The sequence below is a fragment of the Mixophyes fleayi genome, chromosome 6, assembly GCF_038048845.1.
Source record: "Mixophyes fleayi isolate aMixFle1 chromosome 6, aMixFle1.hap1, whole genome shotgun sequence".
Taxonomy (NCBI): Eukaryota; Metazoa; Chordata; class Amphibia; order Anura; family Limnodynastidae; genus Mixophyes; species Mixophyes fleayi.
In genome coordinates, this window is record NC_134407.1 from 155,243,840 (window position 1) to 155,266,458 (window position 22,619).

Genomic DNA, 22,619 nt, shown 5'->3' on the forward strand with positions numbered 1-22,619 from the left:
TTATGTGAAGTATTTACATTTATTCATTTTGGCAACAAAATGCATGTAACAGTATCTCCAGCTTGTAAATAATGCACCAAATTATATGTGTCTATGCAGTTGTACTGTGTTCAACGGTTAGGGATGAGAGCCACTGACATGCAAATAACTGATTCAAACAGCTGTTGGTTTACTATTTTGAATGTTGTAGTATGAGGACTGCTGCTAAATGTTTATTCTTGCAGTTGGTTCTGAGGAGTGGATTACGAGAGTGACGGGAGAATTCAATTACATGTAAAGTACCATCAAGCCTTGCAGGATCTTAGGGTGGTGGAACAGTGCTGATTTACTAGCTGTAATACCTGGAAGTGCGCACACCATGCAAAGCTCTCACTGACTTTTTATTGGAAACTCCTTTTTCAAAACATCTGAAATCATTAGATTACTCCAAACAAAAATAATCCCCAAAATACCTAACACCTGCCAAACTGGAAGCCATTTTGGACACAACCGATGTTTAAGACTACAGCCAATCAACTCACTGTGCATTGGTGACATTGCTGCAGCACAATGTGCTTCATGGTCCTGTAGTGTCACTTGACATGGGTGGTTGGTTCAACTTACAAACTGGCTGCCTGCACTGTAGGCAGTGGACAGGTAAACTCTAAAATTCAGAGTAGATAAAGGTAACACTGAAGTGAAGTTCAATTTGTGAATACTGCTATGCAGAGCACTCCTTAGAACACCAAATGCACACTCTTATTTCATTGTTTAAATTTAAATACTAGTATGACATTTCTGTGGATCAAGTCACAAATATTTAATTGTGTGTGCCCTTTCTCCAATATATATATCTCTTACTTGTTTGCCCTTACAGCCAATTTGCTATTATTCTTAAGATGTACATTCCAAGCAAACTACTTTGTGATATTCTGTGACAAAGCATGTCTTGGTAGGATTTTACAGCATCAGCTGTAATATCAGTCACAACAATCTTTTCTTTGTCACAGGTAGTAGACATAAAAAACTAAATTACAAAAAAAAATGCACATGTACATCACCTTTACAAATAATTATAAGCTGCCTTTAGATAAGGGGTGTGTATTTCCAACAGGTTAAGGGTCCTTTCAGTTAGCAAATACCCTTTGCTTTCCCACGCACATGATTGACACCTGTGTAGAAACAAGCCTTTGGCCATTTTGGAGAAGTGACCTGCCCGGAAGGTAATGGTGGTGTATGAGATAACTATACAGTGCTATCCAGGTTAACAAAGAATTTCTAGAAAAAGATCTAGTATAGTGTGCACTCAGTCTCTGGGAAAAGAAAACACATTTAGAGTGAGAGGACGCTGTTGCCAACACCAGTGCCAGCTCTGTCTGCATCAACTCAAATGGTTTGGTGATAGATTTCCTTGTGCACCTACAATAAGTAGGACCCTAAAAAAGGTCCGTGCTGTGTAAACATTTACAGTATTTGATTCCCCCCAACCCCTCCATTTTTTCTTTAAAAGTCCCAATCATCCACATCCAAATGCTCCAGGTCAGATACCAATCCCATCATAGCCTGGGGGGCCAAACTCCTGGCTCCCTCAAAGTTGGTGATAGGGGACACAGGACGTAGTAACTCAGGGAGGGCTTCTGATGCTCTGCGCCTTATCTGTGAGAGACATGGCAAATATTTATTGCAGGTCAACCTTTTAATATTACCACCTCCCACCAACATCCACAGCTACAGACTAATTGCTAAATGGAATGTTACGTATTCCCCTTAAAATTCGCTTTGGCATCATTTATGCAGTGTGTTGACAATTACCTGTTTGAAAAAGGAATGATTGAGCAGCGCGCTAGCATTTGGCCTGCAAAAGAGAAAAATGGGTCATTAAAGGTCAGCAGTTTCCCCTCTTGACAAGGAGATGATTAAGTTTTAGTTAATCATCCACATGAATGACAAAATATTGTGACTTGCAATGGAAAAACAAAAACCTAGCTACCAACAGTACAAATGAAAGATTGGCAGATTTTGCTTAGGCTGGGTACACTCCAAAAAATTTCTCCCACCGAGATATCGTGAATGATTTTACCAACAACTGAAAGTCCCAACCAGTGTGTCGATTCATGTGTACACAGTATACACGTTTTAGAAGATTTACCTTCAGATCTGTGCTCTTCATCTGTCATAACCATCAGCTGAACAGATCATGACTCTAAACTCTACGGAGATCTGCCTACACTGCTGGTCGTGAGTGCATACACACTGCAGAATATGCCAGACATCAGTCCATCGTTTAGAACATCAAATCAAACGATACGCTTTGGAACGATAAAAACATAATTGTGGGAGCTTACACACTAATGCAATATCGGACCGAACGGTCATTTATTGTGCGATTTGGCACTATAATCGGATGAAAAACCTGTAGTGTGTACCCATCCCTTACACTTGCTACTTTAGAACACACACCTAAATAATGAATCTATTTAGTAGTCAGTTATGTTTAGTTCTCACACTACCTACAGGTTCTGACAGATGCCTTGCTCCTATACGAGTACCAGTTTCGGCAGCATAAATCTAGCATATATGTCTTCTAAAAATCCTATATAGCCCAGTTTGAACAGACAGTACATGTGCTTACACAAACCATTGGTTTTTCCTAGAGATCTATAATGTTAGACTGCCAATTCACCTGAGCTCAGGGTTCCTCTGTAGACATTGCTCTACCAAGTTATGGAAATGTGGGGAAAAACTGCGGTTGTAAGGATGCATGCTGGGCTCCCCATTGGATGGACGACAAGAGGTCCCCTCTCCAATGCCAGAGTCTGCTCCTGAACGAGAGGTCTTCATGGTGAGTTCAGCTGCTGGGATAGTAGCTGTGTCCAGCAAGCAGGGCACTGTGCCATTCAACTTTTCTAGTAGCATCTAGGGAAGGAGAAGTGATTGCAGAAATTAAACAGTTCAGCTGTTGAGACTTTGCTGAGAAAACCAAAACCATGCTGTGTATGGACTCCATTTCCTCACCTGCGTAGCTGGCATGTCTTTGAATGGCACGTGGCCATTTGCCAACTCACACGCCGTGATCCCTACACTGTAGATGTCAGATTTGGCATCATATCCCTGTAGGTTCTAGGAATAAATAAAAATAAAATTAAATACACGCTTACAACTAAACACAGTAAAAGCCAAAGTATTTACTGACCCATATTCTCACCTGCTGCAAGAGTTCTGGACTAAGCCAAGGGAGGACCCGGGAACTGTGCTTTGGGAAGTCATGAACGACTTTAAGACGCTGTCCATGGTTTATCATGCTAAGAATGCTGCGCAGGCCAGAGAGATACACCTTCCCGTCCACAGAGATCAGGATGTGACTGGCTTTTACGCTCCTAGAAAGGACGCAGGTATTAGGGGCAGTGTGACTAAATTGTAAGAGTTTGGGTAACTAAGAGCAAGTAGAAAAATATCCACTATTCTGGAGCACTGATTTATGGATAAGCCATTTTATAGACCAACAAAATATGCACTGCAACATTACATCTGGATGCTAAGAGCTACCAAGCTTCTACTGTCCTCAATGTTCCAAAACATCTGCACGGTCACTTCCTTGGTTTCTGCAAAATTTTCGATATTTTAGGGATGAAAATATCACAAGATAAAGGAAGGGGTGATGGTGGGGAAACAATCATCATAACGTGAACTAAAATGTTTGTTTTTTTTATTCTGAAATTAGCAAAGTTTTGATACAATATCATTTCCTCTCTATCTTACCTGTGTACATATCCCATGTGATGTATGTAATCTAGGGCTTTCAGTACTCCAAGCAGGATGTAGGCAATTGCCAGCTCGTTCATGCCATCTGTGAAGTGGGTGCAGATCAGGTCTTTGGCTGATCCTGTGAGGAAAGCCACCCGTTATACTGTCAGCATATCGAGACATGTTCCCAACAGCAGCCTAGTGTCAATGTAGTCATTCTACTATGTTACTGGTTGTATTCTTATGTTATTGCTGTGAATGCTGAGTGTCTTACAATAAATAATGCTTTATTAAAATGTTACGATCTCCAACACACAGGAGAGGCAGCCATTTTGTAGCCGGAACCAATATTTGGGAGAATGCCTGTTAAGTTTCTAGCGTCTAGTGTACAGACAGGTTGCATTCTCTTGAATATTGTTCAGGACACAATACGGCTGTATGTACAATGGTTCACTTTAATGATTAAGCTGTACTTATTTTTTTTCCTTACCATGTGTCATGTATTCTACTCACCATATGCCATAAACGGTGTGACCACCCAAAGCTCATTATCTGCTATGAATGTTGCTCTGTAAGGGAGGATGTTGTGGTGATTGAACAGCTTTGACACGTGGAGTTCAGTCTGCAAGAACAGTCAATATCATGGGTAGGAGAAACGTATTCCCTAGCAACAGCACAGATTCACCCTCTCAGTCAACACAATATGCAAGACCATTCTGCTTTTATTGTTCTGCATTTACTGATAAGGATTTTTGGGTAGTATTCACTGCTTGGCAAATTAGGGTGATGGAGGTTATACTGACAAAACAGTATATTGTAAAATTACATAAATCTAGACAGAATGACTACTATATAAACAAAGGTTAATATACTGTGCCCTTGTGGTGTTCAGGAATAAGTTTTAGTAGATACATGTCATACATAGATACAGTATGGGTTACCTATTCTTGACCATTAAGATTAGATTTATGTTAATCCCAATATTTCCTACCCAGTAGATCTCGCCTCTATTACCATAATATTGCCACCTGTAGCCCACCAGTTTTGAGGAACTACATACAATTCCTTGTCTGGCTAGTAGGGCATACTAGACAAGTGTTTCTCAAACCAAGTCCTCAGGACCCCTAACAGTGCATGTTTTCCAGATGACAAGGGAAATAATTATACTACCTGTGGATCGGTTACAATGTGTCCGTCAGTAATGAATACACCTGTGCTAAAGCAAGGAGATATGAAAAACATGCACTGTTAGGACCAGGTTTAAGAAACTGTTCTAGATATCCTGAGGTTGCCCACATTTCCTCTATAGGCTGAAGAAATAAGGGCTTAAATGCTCCTATATCACTACATAAACAGCTAGCTTATTTCACCACACCCAGTGTTTAAGTTTACCTGTAAGAAAGCAACCATGTCATTAGTACAGGATTCCATATTAATCCTTCTGATACACACATATTCTCCCAATGGTTTGTAACGAGCTAAATTGACTGTCATCAGGTCCTCAAAGCCTTTTCCTGAGTAAAAAAAAATAGTGTCCGTGAATCATATGAATCAATCAACACTTCATTGTATGCACTCAACAACAGTGATTTGTGAGGAACTGTGAAGCCAAAAAGGCCAACAAAACATTTTCTATTTAAATTATTTTTTTCAACAATAAATTATTTCCAGAACCAGCAACTGTTCTACAATCCTAAATATTTTGACCCTGGAAATAGAAGGATCCAAACTGTACCTCAGCCACAATTCTGAATTTTCAAACCACACCAAAGCATATTAAATTGTTAAATGGAAAATATATCATGAAATTACTATTGTTTATTTGTATAGCACCACCATATTATGCATGTAACATTCACATCAATCCCTGCCCCATTGGCGCTTACAGATTAAATTTCCTACCACCCAAACAAACTAGGGCCAAGTTTTGGTAGCAGTCAATAACTATATTTTGTTTTAAATCTACCCTAAAAAAAGGGAATTATTCTGAGTAGTTAACTATATTCCTCTGCGCTAGTAGCACGCTCAGAGGAAGCAGCCATTTACTGAAGTAACAATGTCAGTAGTTTCTAGTGAATGGATAGGCTTTCTCCACTACATGCACTTTAGTATGTGAGGTAACTGTCATGTCAACGCTCAGATGAGACTATTTTCCATGCACCGCAGAGGCAAAGTGTCCCTGGAAACTAACACCATAGGACAGCGGTTCTCAAAGTGTGTGCCACGGCCAGGGGACAAAAAAAACAACTTACCAATCTGGCGGGGCCCAACACCCAGCATCCTCGTCACTGAATGTCGGGTGTGACGTCATCACGTCCGACATATTCCGTGAGAATATATAAGAGAGAGGAGGATGCTGGGTCCGGGTGCCGCCGCATTGGTAAGAATATTGCAGAGAAGAGAGAAGAAATAGAAGAAAGAAGGCCGAGTATGGTAAGAAATGGAGGGGAAGGTGAAAGGACACAGCATTGGAGGGGCAAAAGAATGAAGGAGGGGGCGTAGTGAGGATGAAGAGGGGCAAACAGTGTGATGATTTTTGTACAAGTTGTTTTATTTTGTTTGATCTTATTACTCTTAAATTCTTTTCCCTTGGATTTATGTATATTATTTTTGCAAACAACTTACTAAGTATTTCTGTCCTGACCTAAATACTCATTACGTTATTTTGACTCAAAACTTAAAAAAAAAACACGGGACTGCTCGGTAATTATTTTCAATGGCTGCCTTGAAAAAATTATGGTGCCGCGAACTTAAAAAGTTTGGAAACCACTGCCATAGGATATTTACAGCAAATCACAGTAATGGTACAGCATTCAAAAAAATAAAGTTTGCTTATTTTAAATAATTTTTTTAAAATTTTTTTTTCCACTTTACAAACTTATAGTATAATAGTCTCTTGGGATTCGATGATACAACGGATTTAGGAGGTACATGTAGCAGTTTAGCTATACAATCCTCACTCCTACAAAAGCATATGATATCAATGTCCCTTCCTCATGTGAATGGGAACAACATGGGAGGAGACAACACGGCCGTTAGATTCGGGGAAGAGGCTCACAGCACTGCATCTATATGGGAACCTGGGGAAATGCCAGTCCCCAGGTACTTAGCATTCAGTGCTGTAGTGAGGCTTGATAAATTCCTCCAAAAACTGAATGTTTACTGAAAAGATACAGAAACATCACTTTTGGATGAAGGTATCATGTCATTTTATGTTTTCAATTGGTAAAGAATAAGCTTTGTACTTGTAAAGTGAAGCTATTGTAAAAATGCAAACACATATAATAAAAGAATATGGGTAAACAGGTGTTTCATACTGTGAAACAGGAGAGCCACCTTTGCTGGCATGATTATCTCCATCAGAGTGATGGTGCTATATTCAATATACCAAGAGTAGAAACATAACAACACTTTCCTTCATAGCACATCCAAATATTGTTGTTTTATTTCTATTTTACAATTAGGGATATTCAATGAATAACCTTGTATGCTAGCATCTGGAATAAAACCATTTTGGTCATATCTGGTTACCTAAATCTACTAAAGTTTTCAGCCAACCAAAATAGCTGCTAATTGCAACCAGGGTCAAATCCATTTACTATTGATATTGAAAGACTGCAACTGTGCAAAAAAAAATGATTCACAATACACTATTTAATGATAAAGAGGAGCAACAAAGCTTAATTAAGGTTGCGCAATTTGTTTTTTATTCTGCATTATATTACAAGTCACATTAAACCCAGGAGTGCTAGTAACTCCAGACAGCTGAGAGTTGGTGTGGACTTGCTGAGCTAATTAGAACTGAATGGCAAATACTGCTCAAATGAAATGTGGAAAAAGGCATTGCTGAATTACAAAAAAACACACTAACAAATCCTATATACTAAAAAATATCCAACACATATGAAGACAAAAGTTCAATATATATATTATACATTATACAGCTCAAATGTTCTAAATATACAGAACAAGAAGGGTAATGTACTTGGCTCTAAAGGAATTGTATTCAGTTACAGATGGTGTCAATGAGTCTCAAATCCAACAGGAATAAGGATGCGGGTACTTGACAGAAAAGATGATTATATCAAATATAGTTAAACACATAAATAGACATTATGAAAAACAAGGCTGTTACATGAAAATTGTATCACCACCCAGGAGACAGACGGCACAGTCTCATAGTATTAGCAAGTAATGTTTTTGTTGTCTACTCCCATAAGAAATTCTGGCCAATAAGCAACACAAGTGACTAAAACCCTATACTTTAAGATGGAAACGGTGTCTGAGCTCATAAATGGCTGATTAACTTTTTCATAATGCCTTAACTTGTATTCCAAACTACATACATATCATTACACCAATTTCGTATTCCTGAATACTAGCTCACCAACTACATGTTTAATTTTCTGCTCTGCCACAAGCACTATAAGCAGTGAGGGGGGTCACGCTATATTCAGCAGATCTTGTAAAAAGAAAAGCATCTCCTGTCACTAAGGCTAGGGTAATGAGAAGGTGAATTCTGTCTTCAACAATCAATCTAATTATGTGTTGTTGAACGGTTCAAAGTGAACCTATTTACATGCAAGAAGTGTCATTTCCCCCCCTTGGTCAGATACAGCCACTTACCTATGATAGTGAGCAACTCATAGCAACTACTGTCCGGCGTGTATATCCCCATGGTGTCTGGACTACGACAGGATGCTATAGATTCCACGCTAGCTGCTTCATTGGTCTGATGATTGGGCAGGAGAAAGATCAAGATGGAGACATTAGTCTTATGGTTTATCATTGGAGGGAATGGCTTGAAATGAAATGGAAGAATAATGGAGATATTGTCATATTTGTAATTCATGAAAACAACAATAATATAAAACCCATAAGTTCTTGAAAAATGAGTACAAACAATACTTTGCATTGGAACAGATACAAGTGTTACATTAATGAAATGTAAAGGCATACAGGAGCTGAGGATTAGAAAATATGTTCTAGCTCAGACATAAGCAATAGGAGGCTCTGCAGCTTTTGTTGTTGAACTACAAGTCTCATAATATCCTGCTGGCCAGCAGTGCCTGCCTCTGCAACGGAAACACGTGACCTACAACAATGAATGATATGCATGCTCAGTCTAACACACAGGAATACAGACAATGAATATATATATGAATGGGTAATATGTTAAGGGGAAGTAATAACATCCAAGTGATTTTCACTATATAATATAATTGAATTATTTGCAGCTTTGTTACTAATGACTTTACTGGAATGCAGCACCTTATATTAGCCAATAGATGGGACTCATGCGATGACAGTCTACAGAAAGCATTTGACTGACATTCATCATAGAGCTCACCATAGGCAGCAGTATAACTCTTGAAAGGTGCATCACAGAAATGGTAATACTTTTGTATCAATCAGAAGGAATAGCACCAACATGTATGTACTAACAGGCATGTGTTCCACTTTAAATTGGAGCTTAAATTATATATCTAAACAAGGCACAGGCAGATATTTTGTAGATTTAGAATGTAGCCTAACAATTCACTAAGAACCTGTAACATCACAGAAGCATTCCATGTGCCACTAATCATGAGACTGCAGCCTAACAATAAAATTAAAACTTTTAGCAACAGTGATATCACTGGTTACTATGCAGCATTCCAAGCAGGATCTGCTTAAGTTAACAATATGTCAGCTTCTACTGTGTGTAGCTGATGGGTGCACTTTAAATGTATTCAATATTACAATAGTTGGGAAATACCGCATGCTGGTCAATAAATACATATGCAGCAGTAACAACACATACATCCAAATGCATTACAGTGGCTGCAACACTCTCCCCGTTATTGGACTTTATTAAGTACAACAATAAAAAGAGCTGAGAAGTTTTACTGACTCCAATAATAACCACTGTGCTGGCTATAATACATAAGGCAAACATATGTATACACATACACCAATCATGCATACACATGTATAAAAGGTACAAAATGCAGATCCTGCATACAATGTATTTGCAATATAAATGACTACTACAGAGATAGTGCCAAGTTTAACATAGGAGAACATGCTCATTCACCTGCAGACCTCTCACAATAAACACACCCACCTACTGAATGTAGAAGGTAATATAAGCATTTCTCAACAAGGTATTAGGACTTTGTTCTCTGACCTAGAGCAATACCAGCACCAACATCTTAATAGTTTCTTACACAAGGTCAAATACTAGAACAGCCTTTGTTAAGTACAACTGCACCTGTGAGCTCCAAGATGTTGAGAGTTCATGAGAATGAGATGACAGACGTCATAACAGTACAATACAGGCAGCATTTGTGTGAGCACCACAGTCTGATCCCAGCAGCTTCATCTATTGGAATCTGTCACTTTACCAAACCTCATGCAAAGATAGAATAAAGGAACCATTGCAATACATTATAATGGTTTTCCATCTTCAGTAACTAAGTTATTGAATTGTATGTGCCCTCTTGCAACTTTTATGAAACACACTGTTTAGATTTTTGCCTCCCTTCTGCGCTTTTTGTCCATGAATTTGTATAATTAGGTAGGTGCTCACTTTGGTTTGCCCTGAATATGACACAGCTCTGTTGTGTCCTTGATAATGTATCCAAAAAGCAGCTGTGTGCTGTATTCCAAGAACATGAAAAGCAATAACTCTGCCTAATCACATAAAACATGGCTGAAAACAATATTTAGATGGAAAAAAGTAGTGCATTTAGTAAAAATTGCACATGGGTATGTAACTGTAAAACTGACTGTACATAGGCCAGCTCTACTTCTCGGCGTGAATGAAGAGATCAATGTTAGGTTGGATTGTTAAACTGGATAAAAATAAGTCATTCATTCTAACATTTATTCATATGCTCAACAATGATCCGGCCATCACCAAACAATGCAGTAGTTTTCATGCCAAACATGCTACGGTATTGGGCCAAGTGCCAGATTTCTGCTTTACTATCATACTCTGAAGAAATACAATTCGGCGCGAGTTGTCTCCGGAAAGTCAGCAGATGCGCCTCGCGCCGATGTTATAGATGGAATCTCTGCTTAAAAGTCAGCGGCGATTCCTACCGTAATTGCCGACAATGTGCACAGCGTGAGGTTTACGCGCCACATCGCCTGAAATTTAATCTCTCCCTGTGTGTCAGCATTAAACTTCATATGCCAGAACAGGTGATTTCACATTATCCAATTGCAATGTGCTATGAAATATGCTGGCCCTATGTAAATATATGTTAATAATAATACATGTAACCTTCCTATCTATGTCACTACAAACTATTATCATGTTATCAGCCATTATAGACAATTGGACCCTATGGTGTCCTTCAATAGTCTTACCACATGCATTACTTAACCTACTCAGGATGCCATGGGTGCTAACCTTTCATAAATCTCTACAGAAAACTCTGAAAGTCCTCTGGTGTCTAACACTAGTACATGCATGAGGAAGTTAGAGCATGGGAAAGGATTGTTTAAATGTCAGAGAAGTTTTAATAAAGGCCAATAAGAACAAAATTCCATTTATCAATATTCATCACAGGCCCAGCTTGACATGCATTGTATGTCTTGTGAATATGAAAGCTATATACATCCAACCGCAGAAGTAGATTTATTGACCAAGATCACAAACTGACTTGATTATAGACCATGAACAAGGTTGAAATACTCATGTAATTTACAGGCCATATTTGAGCAGAGTGCTAAGGATAAAACTCTGCCCCACATCAAAGTGCCTCCATGCCACACATACAGACACATGATGCAGAGAGAGAAAGTCTCACTTACTTTCCTTCGAGAGTCCCCTATATGCGAGTCTGGAGGAAGGGAGAGGAGGATCCGCTCAGCTTAAAACAGCACATTAATAAGATATAAGATGCGCCTCTTTACCATATGAATTACCCTTGTATGTACAACACATTAGACAGAATAAGTGTAGCATGCATAGTGGTACACTGCAGCCTTTCTTGAACTAAACAGGTTAAAACAAATTAATCTGGGAATAAAGAAGATTTTTGCCCCCCTAAAAAATAAATAACAGCAATATTAATAGACAAGAGGATACTCCATATACTAACTTTCAAGACCATGGGCTATATTTACTAAGCTGCGGGTTTGAAAAAGTGGAGATGTTGCCTATAACAACAATCTGTCATTTTGTGATTTTCTGATCAGATTCTAGTTATTTATTTAGTACATTCTCCAAAATGACAGCTAGAATGTGATTGGTTGCTATAGGCAACATCTCCACTTTTTCAAACCCGCAGCTTAGTAAATATACCCCCATGTGTTTGACAACATAAGAGCAGTCCAATTGTCTCCTTGTTTTCTCCAGGATGTTTTTTTCATTCATTAGACTACCCAAGTGAATTTAACTTTATTTTTCATGAGAAATATCAATATTTTTGGAAGCATATTGGAATAAATATCACTTTATTTCATTGGGATTTTATAGTGTGTGAAATATATCTAAAAAAAAAAAAAGGAAGTTAACTATGGTTTTGACCCTTTTTATTTTTATGCTGTTAGTGGAACACCACACATTATTGCTAAATTTATTTGGAGACTGTATATAAATGGTGTGGCTGTTTTTTTGTTTCCCAATTTATTTATTTTTTTTACTTTTAATATAAACAGCATGCGTTTACAGTGACCATTAAGCTCCAACATTAGCATGTGTTAGCATTAGGGCCGGATCCTTTCTAGACAAAAGGCTCAACCTCCTATACTGAAACTCCAGTTATGACTTCACCAAGGTTTCTGGGAGAGCAGAGGGTGAGTCAATCATTTGTCTGCAAAGTGTTCTATATTCCATTATATGCAGGAGTGGTCTAATGGGGGGGAACCACTTGTTATAATTCCCGGCAGTTATACAGGAACAAGTAGCTGCCAATAACAGCCCAGTTCTGGTGCAAGTGGTCCTCTTTGCAAACGCTGCCCAAATTACTCCAGATGTAACTGTACACCCTGGTGCATGAGAGTACCGCCAGTAAGGGGTGTACATTTACACTCCCAGTGCAAAAAAAGGAGTAAGGATCAAAAATAACTTACCTCCAAAAAACTCCAACTCCCTCAAACCATCAACCAGGATTCTGTCTGAAACCCAACGCTGTTGAAACAAAGCAAGGTATGTTAGTCCTTAGCACTGAGGAGAGTTAAAAGGAACTTGTGACACAAAAAGCTTGTAAACCAGTGGTGGGCAACAGGCAGTCAAACAAGCTTTCAACAGTGGCCACCAGCTTTATGCTCCCAATCTGACTTTTACGCCTGCTTTATGACATAAAGCAGGAGATGACTGAATGGGAGCACCTGGCCTCCCCATTACGTGAACTCCTTACCACAATGCAAAGGTCACATAGCACACCCAATCAGTGGAGGAGGCAGTGCAGTGTATTCTACAAAATGTGGTTTCCCTCCTCTGTGGGCTTCGGCTGTGAAGGTAAGCCATTTTTCGGCTGTAGTTTAACCAGTTAGTAGGGGCATGTGAAGAGGTCTGAGTGGTATGCAGGGAGTTTTATCGCAAGTGAGGGTCTCGGTGCATGTGGTGGCATTTTGTGGCAAGTGAGGGAATTTTAGAGCAACTGAGTGGTATGTGGGGGCATTTCGGCCTGATTTTTCAATATTACAATTTGATATCATTAAATTATTTCAGAATCAGTGTTCTCCCTGACACCTATTTCCCGGGTGCTCCATCTGGCTGTTGTTACTTCCCACCCGGCTTTTGGAGCCCAACAGAGTTCTATTATAATAGAATAAACCATTGTTTTTCCTATTAGAACAGGCACTATGTGAGCACTACAGTCAGCAGTGTGTGTTAGACCACTGATCACAAGTCCTGGCAGGTGTGGAATAACCCCCAACATTTTTAAATATTATTGCAAAGTATTACACTGCCCCCACCCGGCTGGCAAAATTTTCTGAGGAGAACACTGGGAGTGCTCACTGATGTAGACTGTAAAAGGTTCTAGGGTTGCATTAACATATTGCAAAAATAAAAAGTGCACAGTTAACCCACAGCAATTTGCTATCATTAGTTTAACCTGTACTGAACTGATAAAAGCTTACTGCTGATTAGTTGCTATTGGTTACTGGACATTAGCAGTCATCCACCATGTGAATTGCCTTCATTGTAGCCAGAACTCATTTGTCCTCTGGTGGAATAAAATTATATTCTTATAAAAGATAACTTACAAGAAAAGACATGGGGCCCTCTTTATGTTGGATGGATGGTCAGAAGCCATAAACTACAACCTGTAGACAAAAGAAGTGACTGATTAGTTCTTATACATATAGCTTCCAAAGAACAGTTATAGCACATTTATGTTAAAACCAGAGCAATTGTAAACATGGAAGAATAAGCCAGTTTTGAACAATTCTACATTACCATATACCTGGTAACAGTAATTAGAAGCTCATGATATTTAATTCCTTTATCAACTAATGGAGGGAGAAGGATTGGGGGACAAAACTATTTCTCATTAACTGCTTTCTGTAAAAGCATAAAAAAAGTTTATATATTGCAAAATTAAAAGCACAGATGGTCTGCCAAAAATCATTTAAAATGTTTACCCAATAAAAACTGATCCAAATGTCAACCCTTACATACAAGATTGTCAGGTGAAAAGAAAATAATTAACAATCATCAAGTCCCATGTGACAAATAACAGATTTTACCTTGTCAATTATTCTACTACAAACATGCAAACACAAAGAAAATATGCGTGACAAAGGAAGTAATCCCTTACTGCTGCCATATACATAAAAAAGGTAATTTGAGTGAAGTTCTGCTTATCAAATGCACTCTTTTATTATTTTGTTCATTAGACGTACTAGTAAAACCTTTGTAAAATTAGTCTGAAGCATTAAGGTTCATGTTACCATCATGCCAAGGAGATAAGACATCTACAATGATCTCAGAGAAGCAATTGTTGGGTTAGAAGCTCATGTCCAACCACTTTGAAGTCTATCATTCTAATGTGAGAAAGATTATTTGTAACTGAGAACATTAAGTGCAGTTGCCAATCTTATCAAGAAGGCTCATCCCAGGAATTTCACCCAAAGATTAGTACATATGATGTGATCTCAATATGGTGAATGTTAACGTTCATCACTCCCATCAGAAATACTGAACAGATATTGCTTTCATGCAGCTAGTAGCAATCCCCTTCTCTCCAGAAAAACAAGTAGTAGTACAGCTTGCAAGGTTTCTAAAGTTGCTTGTGAATGAAACATAAGACTTCTGGAACAGTGACCATGGACAGACGCAAACAATGTAGAGTTGCTTGGTCTTAATGCACAGGGCCATGTTTGGCAAAAATCAACAATGCATATCACCACAGGAACCTCCTACTGTAAAAACAAGGTGGTTTAGGGGTAGTATTGTAATTTTAGTCACAGATCCTGGAAGCCTCTTAATTCATGAATTCCTCTTTATACCAGCACATTTTGGAGGAAAGTAAATCTAACCCCAGCGGGTAACTGTATCAAGCTGCAACTTTCTGGCAAGTTTGAAATGTGGAGATGTTGCCTAAAAGCAACCCATCAGATTCTAGTTGTCATTTACTTAGTACACTCCACAAAATGATAGCTAGAATCTGAAAGGCTGCGAGTTTCTGGTAGGTTGCAACTAGGGATGAGCGCGCTCGGATTTCTGAAATCCGAGCCCACCCGAACGTTGCGGATCCGAGTCGGATCCGAGACAGATCCGGGTATTGGCGCCAAATTCAAAAGTGAAACTGAGGCTCTGACTCATAATCCCGTTGTCGGATCTCGCGATACTCGGATCCTATAAATTCCCCGCTAGTCGCCGCCATCTTCACTCGGGCATTGATCAGGGTAGAGGGAGGGTGTGTTAGGTGGTCCTCTGTGCTGTTTAGTTCTGTGCTGTTTAGTTCTGTGCTGTTTAGTTCTGTGCTGTTTAGTGCTGTGCTGTTTAGTGCTGTGCTGTGCTGTGCTGTGCTGTGCTGTGTTCTGCAGTATCAGTCCAGTGGTGCTGTGTGCTGTGCTCTGTCCTTCTGAGGTCAGTGGTGCTGCTGGGTCCTGTGCTGTGTCCTGTTCAGTCCAGTGGTGCTGTGTCCTGTGCTCTGTGCTTCTAAGGGCATAGTTATTTCCCCAATATTCCCCTGTGTTTAAAAAAATAAAAAAAAGTTTTTTTTATAAAATACCAAAAACTACTTTAATATTTTTTAATTACCACAAAATTTTCACAACCAATCCTGCAGTATAAGCCCATTGGTACTGCAATATTACCAAGTTCACACATTCAGCAGTAAAAGTCCAGTGGTACTGCAATATTACAAAGTTTACACATTCTGCAGTATCAGTCCAGTGGTGCTGTGTCCTGTGCTCTGTCCTGCTGAGTTCCGTAGTGCTGCTGGGTCCTGTGCCGTGTCCTGTTCAGTCCAGTGGTGCTGTGTCCTGTGCTCTGTGCTTCTAAGGGCATAGTTATTTCCCCATTATTCCCAAGTTTGTAAAAAATAAAAAAAAAGTAAAAAAAAATAAAAAATTAAAAAAAAAAAAAATATATATAATAATTATAACCAAATTTGCAAAACCAATCCAGCATTATAAGTCCATTGGTACTGCAATATTACCAAGTTCACACATTCAGCAGTAAAAGTCCAGTGGTACTGCAATATTACAAAGTTTACACATTCTGCAGTATCAGTCCAGTGGTGCTGTGTCCTGTGCTCTGTCCTGCTGAGTTCCGTAGTGCTGCTGGGTCCTGTGCCGTGTCCTGTTCAGTCCAGTGGTGCTGTGTCCTGTGCTCTGTGCTTCTAAGGGCATAGTTATTTCCCCATTATTCCCAAGTTTGTAAAAAATAAAAAAAAAGTAAAAAAAAATAAAAAATTAAAAAAAAAAAAAATATATATAATAATTATAACCAAATTTGCAAAACCAATCCAGCATTATAAGTCCATTGGTACTGCAATATTACCAAGTTCACACATTCAGCAGTAAAAGTCCAGTGGTACTGCAATATTACAAAGTTTACACATTCTGCAGTATCAGTCCAGTGGTGCTGTGTCCTGTGCTCTGTCCTGCTGAGTTCCGTAGTGCTGCTGGGTCCTGTGCCGTGTCCTGTTCAGTCCAGTGGTGCTGTGTCCTGTGCTCTGTGCTTCTAAGGGCATAGTTATTTCCCCATTATTCCCAAGTTTGTAAAAAATAAAAAAAAAGTAAAAAAAAATAAAAAATTTAAAAAAAAAAAAATATATATAATAATTATAACCAAATTTGCAAAACCAATCCAGCATTATAAGTCCATTGGTACTGCAATATTACCAAGTTCACACATTCTGCAGTATCTTGTGCTACATATAATGGAGACCAAAAATTTGGAGGATAAAGTAGGGAAAGATCAAGACCCACTTCCTCCTAATGCTGAAGCTGCTGCCACTAGTCATGACATAGACGATGAAATGCCATCAACGTCGTCTTCCAAGCCCGATGCCCAATCTCGTAGTACCGGGCATGTAAAATCCAAAAAGCCCAAGTTAAGAAAAAGTAGCAAAAAGAGAAACTTAAAATCATCTGAGGAGAAACGTAAAGTTGCCAATATGCCATTTACGACACGGAGTGGCAAGGAACGGCTTAGGCCCTGGCCCGTGTTCATGACTAGTGGTTCAGCTTCACCCACGGATCTTAGCCCTCCTCCTCCTCCCCCCCCTACAAAAAATTGAAGAGAGTTATGCTGTCAGCAACAAAACAGCAAACAACTCTGCCTTCTAAAGAGAAATTATCACAAATCCCCAAGGCGAGTCCAAGGGTGTTGGTGGTTGTCAAGCCTGACCTTCCCATCACTGTACGGGAAGAGGTGGCTCGGGAGGAGGCTATTGATGATGTAGCTGGCGCTGTGGAGGAACTTGATGATGAGGATGGTGATGTGGTTATTGTAAATGAGGCACCAGGGGGGGAAACAGCTGATGTCCATGGGATGAAAAAGCCCATCGTCATGCCTGGTCAGAAGACCAAAAAATGCACCTCTTCGGTCTGGAGTTATTTTTATCCAAATCCAGACAACCAATGTATGGCAATATGTAGCTTATGTAAAGCTCAAATAAGCAGGGGTAAGGATCTTGCCCACCTAGGAACATCCTCCCTTATACGTCACCTGAATAACCTTCATAGTTCAGTGGTTAGTTCAGGAACTGGGGCTAGGACCCTCATCGGTACAGGGACACCTAAATCCCGTGGTCCAGTTGGATACACACCAGCAACACCCTCCTCGTCAACTTCCTCCACAATCTCCATCAGATTCAGTCCTGCAGCCCAAGTCAGCAGCCAGACTGAGTCCTCCTCAATACGGGATTCATCCGAGGAATCCTGCAGCGGTACGCCTACTACTGCCACTGCTGCTGTTGCTGCTGTTAGTCGGTCATCTTCCCAGAGGGGAAGTCGTAAGACCGCTAAGTCTTTCACCAAACAATTGACCGTCCAACAGTCGTTTGCCATGACCACCAAATACGATAGTAGTCACCCTATTGCAAAGCGTATAACTGCGGCTGTAACTGCAATGTTGGTGTTAGACGTGCGCCCGGTGTCCGCCATCAGTGGAGTGGGATTTAGAGGGTTGATGGAGGTATTGTGTCCCCGGTACCAAATTGGGTACCGGGGCCACCCCACTATGCAGTCCAGATACTTGTTTGGTGGAATTCCGACACGTGGAGGGTTTTTAAATTATATTGTGGCCTCGGTACCAAATTGTGTACCGGGGCCACCACACTACGCAGTCAAGATACTTGTTTGGTGGAATTCAGACCAGTTGAGGGTTTTATTATTATATTGTGTGGACCACTCTATCTATACCACACTACAACTCTATACCACTCTATTTCCTACTTTAATTCTATTTAATTCTATTTCCTACTTTAATTCTATTACTAATTAATTACCATAAAGAGGAACAAAAAAAACCAATTTTACCAAAAGTATAATATGACTTAGACTTACAAACACTACACTTTAAAGATCGTGCCTTTAAATGAAAAAGTCAGTCTTCATTGCACGACTATGTGCAACAGGGACATTTTTTTGGGTTTACAAAGTCAAACAATAACACTACGACCCTGTCTGTCTGGGGTCTGTCAATGACGAATTGTCTGGAGCATGTTTGGAGGAGGTATTGTGGCCCCGGTATCAAATTGGGTACCGGGGCCACCCCACTATGCAGTCCAGATACTTGTTTGGTGCAATTCCGACACGTGGAGGGTTTTTAAATTATATTGTGGCCTCGGTACCAAATTGTGTACCGGGGCCACCACACTACGCAGTCAAGATAGATAGATGCGTATTGCGTATCATAGATAAAGTACATTCAGTGGTGTGGGGCAAATTGAAAAATATTCCAAATGCACTGACATTATCAAAAACAAGAGGTTGTCACACGCTAAAACTCCAACATGTATATGATGGAGAGGATGGAGGAGCAGCCGTATGTGTAGTGTAATGCAGATCTGTTGAAGGTTTTTTATATATTTTATTGTGGTGCCCAGTGCCCACTCCTCTACGCAGTCCAGATACATTTATTGGTGCGAATCATAAAAGTTCAGGGTTTTTAATATATATTGTGGTGACCCACTCCTCTACGCAGTCCAGGTACATTTATTGGTGCGAATCATAAAAGTTCAGGGTTTTTAATATATATTGTGGTGACCCACTCCTCTACGCAGTCCAGGTACATTTATTGGTGCGAATCATAAAAGTTCAGGGTTTTTAATATATATTGTGGTGACCCACTCCTCTACGCAGTCCAGGTACATTTATTGGTGCGAATCATAAAAGTTCAGGGTTTTTAATAGATATTGTGGTGACCCACTCCTCTACGCAGTCCAGGTACATTTATTGGTGCGAATCATAAAAGTTCAGGGTTTTTAATATATATTGTGGTGACCCACTCCTCTACGCAGTCCAGGTACATTTATTGGTGCGAATCATAAAAGTTCAGGGTTTTTAATAGATATTGTGGTGACCCACTCCTCTACGCAGTCCAGGTACAATTATTGGTGCGAATCATAAAAGTTCAGGGTTTTTAAGATATTGTGGTGACCCACTCCTCTACGCAGTCCAGGTACAATTATTGGTGCGAATCATAAAAGTTCAGGGTTTTTAATATATATTGTGGTGACCCACTCCTCTACGCAGTCCAGAAAGATACCTTGTTGCAACGTTTTGGACTAATAACTATATTGTGAGGTGTTCAGAATACACTGTAAATTAGTGGAAATGCTTGTTATTGAATGTTATTGAGGTTAATAATAGCCTAGGAGTGAAAATAAGCCCAAAAACTTGATTTTTAAACTTTTTATGTTTTTTTCAAAAAAAATCCGAATCCAATACCTTAAATCCGAACCGAGACCTTTCGTCAAGTGTTTTGCGAGACAAATCCGAACCTCAAAAATAACGAAAATCCGGATCCAAAACACAAAACACGAGACCTCAAAAGTCGCCGGTGCACATCCCTAGTTGCAACCAAATACATTTACTACCAGATGGTAAATGTATCAAGCTGAGAGTTTTCCGGTGGGTTTGAAAAGTGAAGATGTTGCCTATAGCAACCAATCAGATTATCGCTATCATTTTGTAGAATGTACTAAATAAATGATAGCTACAATCTGATTGGTTTTTCAAACCTGCCTGAAAACTCTCAGCTTGATACATTTATCCCCAGGTCTCAGTTCAGACCTCAACCCCATTGAGATACTGTGGGCAGACTGCTGTGCATACAAAAATGCACTGAAACATCAATTAACTGAAGCAGTGTTGTAACAAATAAGAAGCTAAAATTTCTGAAACTCAAAGTAATACATTCAAACTCATACAGAAAACAATTACTTCAAGTTACTGCTGCTAAAGCTGGTTCTACAAGCCCCTGCATCATGGGGTGCATTTACTTTTCCACACATGGCTTCAAAGTAAAATATTGTATGGGTCATTTGTCCCTTAACTAGATTTTATGAAATTTTAGGACTTGGTGAGGACTTAATGGTTGTTAATTATGTCCCGATATGTCAAATACAAGATATGTAACATAAGAGTGCACTTCTTCTTCTCATGATTGTGCATAACATTGTATCCATGTATGTGTAAACAAATAGTTATTGCTGACACTAGTATTTATGTGCAGCCAATTCGCAATGTGCACCTCACACGAATACATACACCGTATATACATCAGCAATAACCAGTTACCATGCAGTGACTGTACAGCTACATATTACCAGCACAGCCCATCAGACCAAGCTATGCTGGGACTTGTAGTTCCACAGTGAAAAGAAACCAACACACACAGCAGGGATCCTCCATATCAGTATACACACAATGTACAGGACATTACACACCCCTACTGCTATCTGTCTCACCGCCGCTGCCAGTGCGCCCGGAAACGTTGTTGGAATGGGCCGGGCGTTCGGGTGGTTACCGGCCTCACCTCACGTCACTTCCGGTGCGGCCTAGGATTTAGAGGTTGTGGCGAGAGAAGGTAAAGAAGCTGGGTGAGGTTGTCAATGTACGTGTTATCGTGATATTGTGTATAGTAAGTCGCCTTTATTTTCATGGCGAACAGTTATATTGAGTTACTTGTTATATATAATATACGGTTGTATAGCATCAGTGATACCGTACTTATAGACTGTATACATAATATATGTCATTAGTGTATAGGATCAGTGATACTGTATGTATGGGCTGTATACATTATATGTCATTAGTGTATAGGATCAGTGATACTGTATGTATGGGCTGTACACGTTGTACATGTCATTAGTTTATAGGATCAGTGATACTGTATGTATGGGCTGTACACGTTGTACATGTCATTAGTGTATAGGATCAGTGATACTGTATGTATGGGCTGTATACATTATATGTCATTAGTGTATAGGATCAGTGATACTGTATGTATGGGCTGTATACATTATATGTGTCATTAGTGTATAGGATCAGTGATACTGTATATATGGGCTGTACACTTTGTACGTGTCATTAGTGTATAGCAGGCTTGGCTAACCTGTGACACTCCAGGTGTTGTGAAACTATAAGTCCCAGCACGCTTTGCCATTATGTAGCAGCTTATTGCTGGAAGGGTATGCTGGGACTTGTAGTTTCACAACACTTGGAGTGCCACAGGTTAGCCAAGCCTTGTGTATAGGATTGGGGACACCGTATATGTGGGCTGTAGACGTGTGCAGGATTGGTGATACTGTGTATACTTTTTATATCTGTCATAATCTGGATGCCATTGCATGTGCACCTGTCCCCCTCTCAATCATTTTGAGAGACAGCTGCGGTCCTTTAGCATGTATTTGGACATGCTAAATTGGGGGCTTAGAACTGTATGGTTAACCATTTGTGTGACACTTGATGTGTGTGATGTACTTGGGTAATATTGCATAGATGTAGCAGTTGACCAGTTTTTGAGAGCTGGTTTACTTTTTCCTGTTTTGCTTATTCTAAATTTAAAATGTACTTGAAATACAGATGCTTGTTTTCATATCTTTTGGGCCAGTGGGATCAAAATGAATTCATAAGCCATTCAGTTAAATCTAGAAACTAGTGGGACATCTGTAGTCACCAATGGTAATTGTGTAGACACCAACAGTAAATTTTAGGCTACCTGGCTGTGAAGTTTGGTTCTGTCCTTTCGTAGAATGACAAATATCTTTAAAAAAAAACAAAGCCTTATTTGGTATTATTTGATGATGCCTAGATATTCTAAAATTATCAGATTGGATTATTTTATACACATGCATGTTGTTGTTGAAATTTCCATTAGGAAAAGCGATGGGGTATGCAACACCAATATGTAAAGAGCCTAATTTTATTGGAGAGTTTGTATATGTAGTGCCTTTATTGTATGCATATAATTCAGGGTTTGGAGGTATTTG

The 22,619-nt window shown here is 39.5% G+C and overlaps 2 protein-coding genes across 7 annotated transcripts in view; one reads left to right on the forward strand and one right to left on the reverse strand.

The window, feature by feature from the left end:
• On the reverse strand, positions 1-21,159 carry STRADA (STE20 related adaptor alpha). Of its 5 annotated transcripts, none has more exons than XM_075176842.1 (13): positions 21,075-21,159; positions 13,930-13,989; positions 12,790-12,847; positions 11,527-11,555; positions 8,350-8,455; positions 5,116-5,237; positions 4,237-4,345; positions 3,739-3,862; positions 3,185-3,356; positions 2,995-3,099; positions 2,663-2,895; positions 1,792-1,834; positions 1-1,635 (listed from the first exon to the last, which is right to left on the reverse strand). In XM_075176842.1, the coding sequence occupies exons 2-13, from the start codon at positions 13,939-13,941 to the stop codon at positions 1,483-1,485; spliced, it is 1,266 nt and encodes a 421-aa protein (XP_075032943.1). In that variant the 5' UTR covers positions 13,942-13,989; positions 21,075-21,159; the 3' UTR covers positions 1-1,482. The 5 variants fall into 5 exon arrangements, 4 of the variants coding, with proteins under 4 accessions (XP_075032943.1, XP_075032941.1, XP_075032942.1 ...); XM_075176840.1 differs by having other exon boundaries at positions 11,527-11,585; XM_075176841.1 differs by having other exon boundaries at positions 11,527-11,585; positions 21,096-21,139.
• Positions 21,143-22,619, forward strand: part of CCDC47 (coiled-coil domain containing 47) — a 15,569-nt gene continuing 14,092 nt past the window's right edge. The window contains exon 1 of one of the 2 annotated variants that reach the window (XM_075176838.1): positions 21,143-21,214. The gene's annotated coding sequence lies outside the window, so the exon portion shown is untranslated. Of the gene's footprint in view, positions 21,242-22,619 lie in introns of both variants that reach the window. The other variant, XM_075176837.1, reaches the window with a different exon arrangement.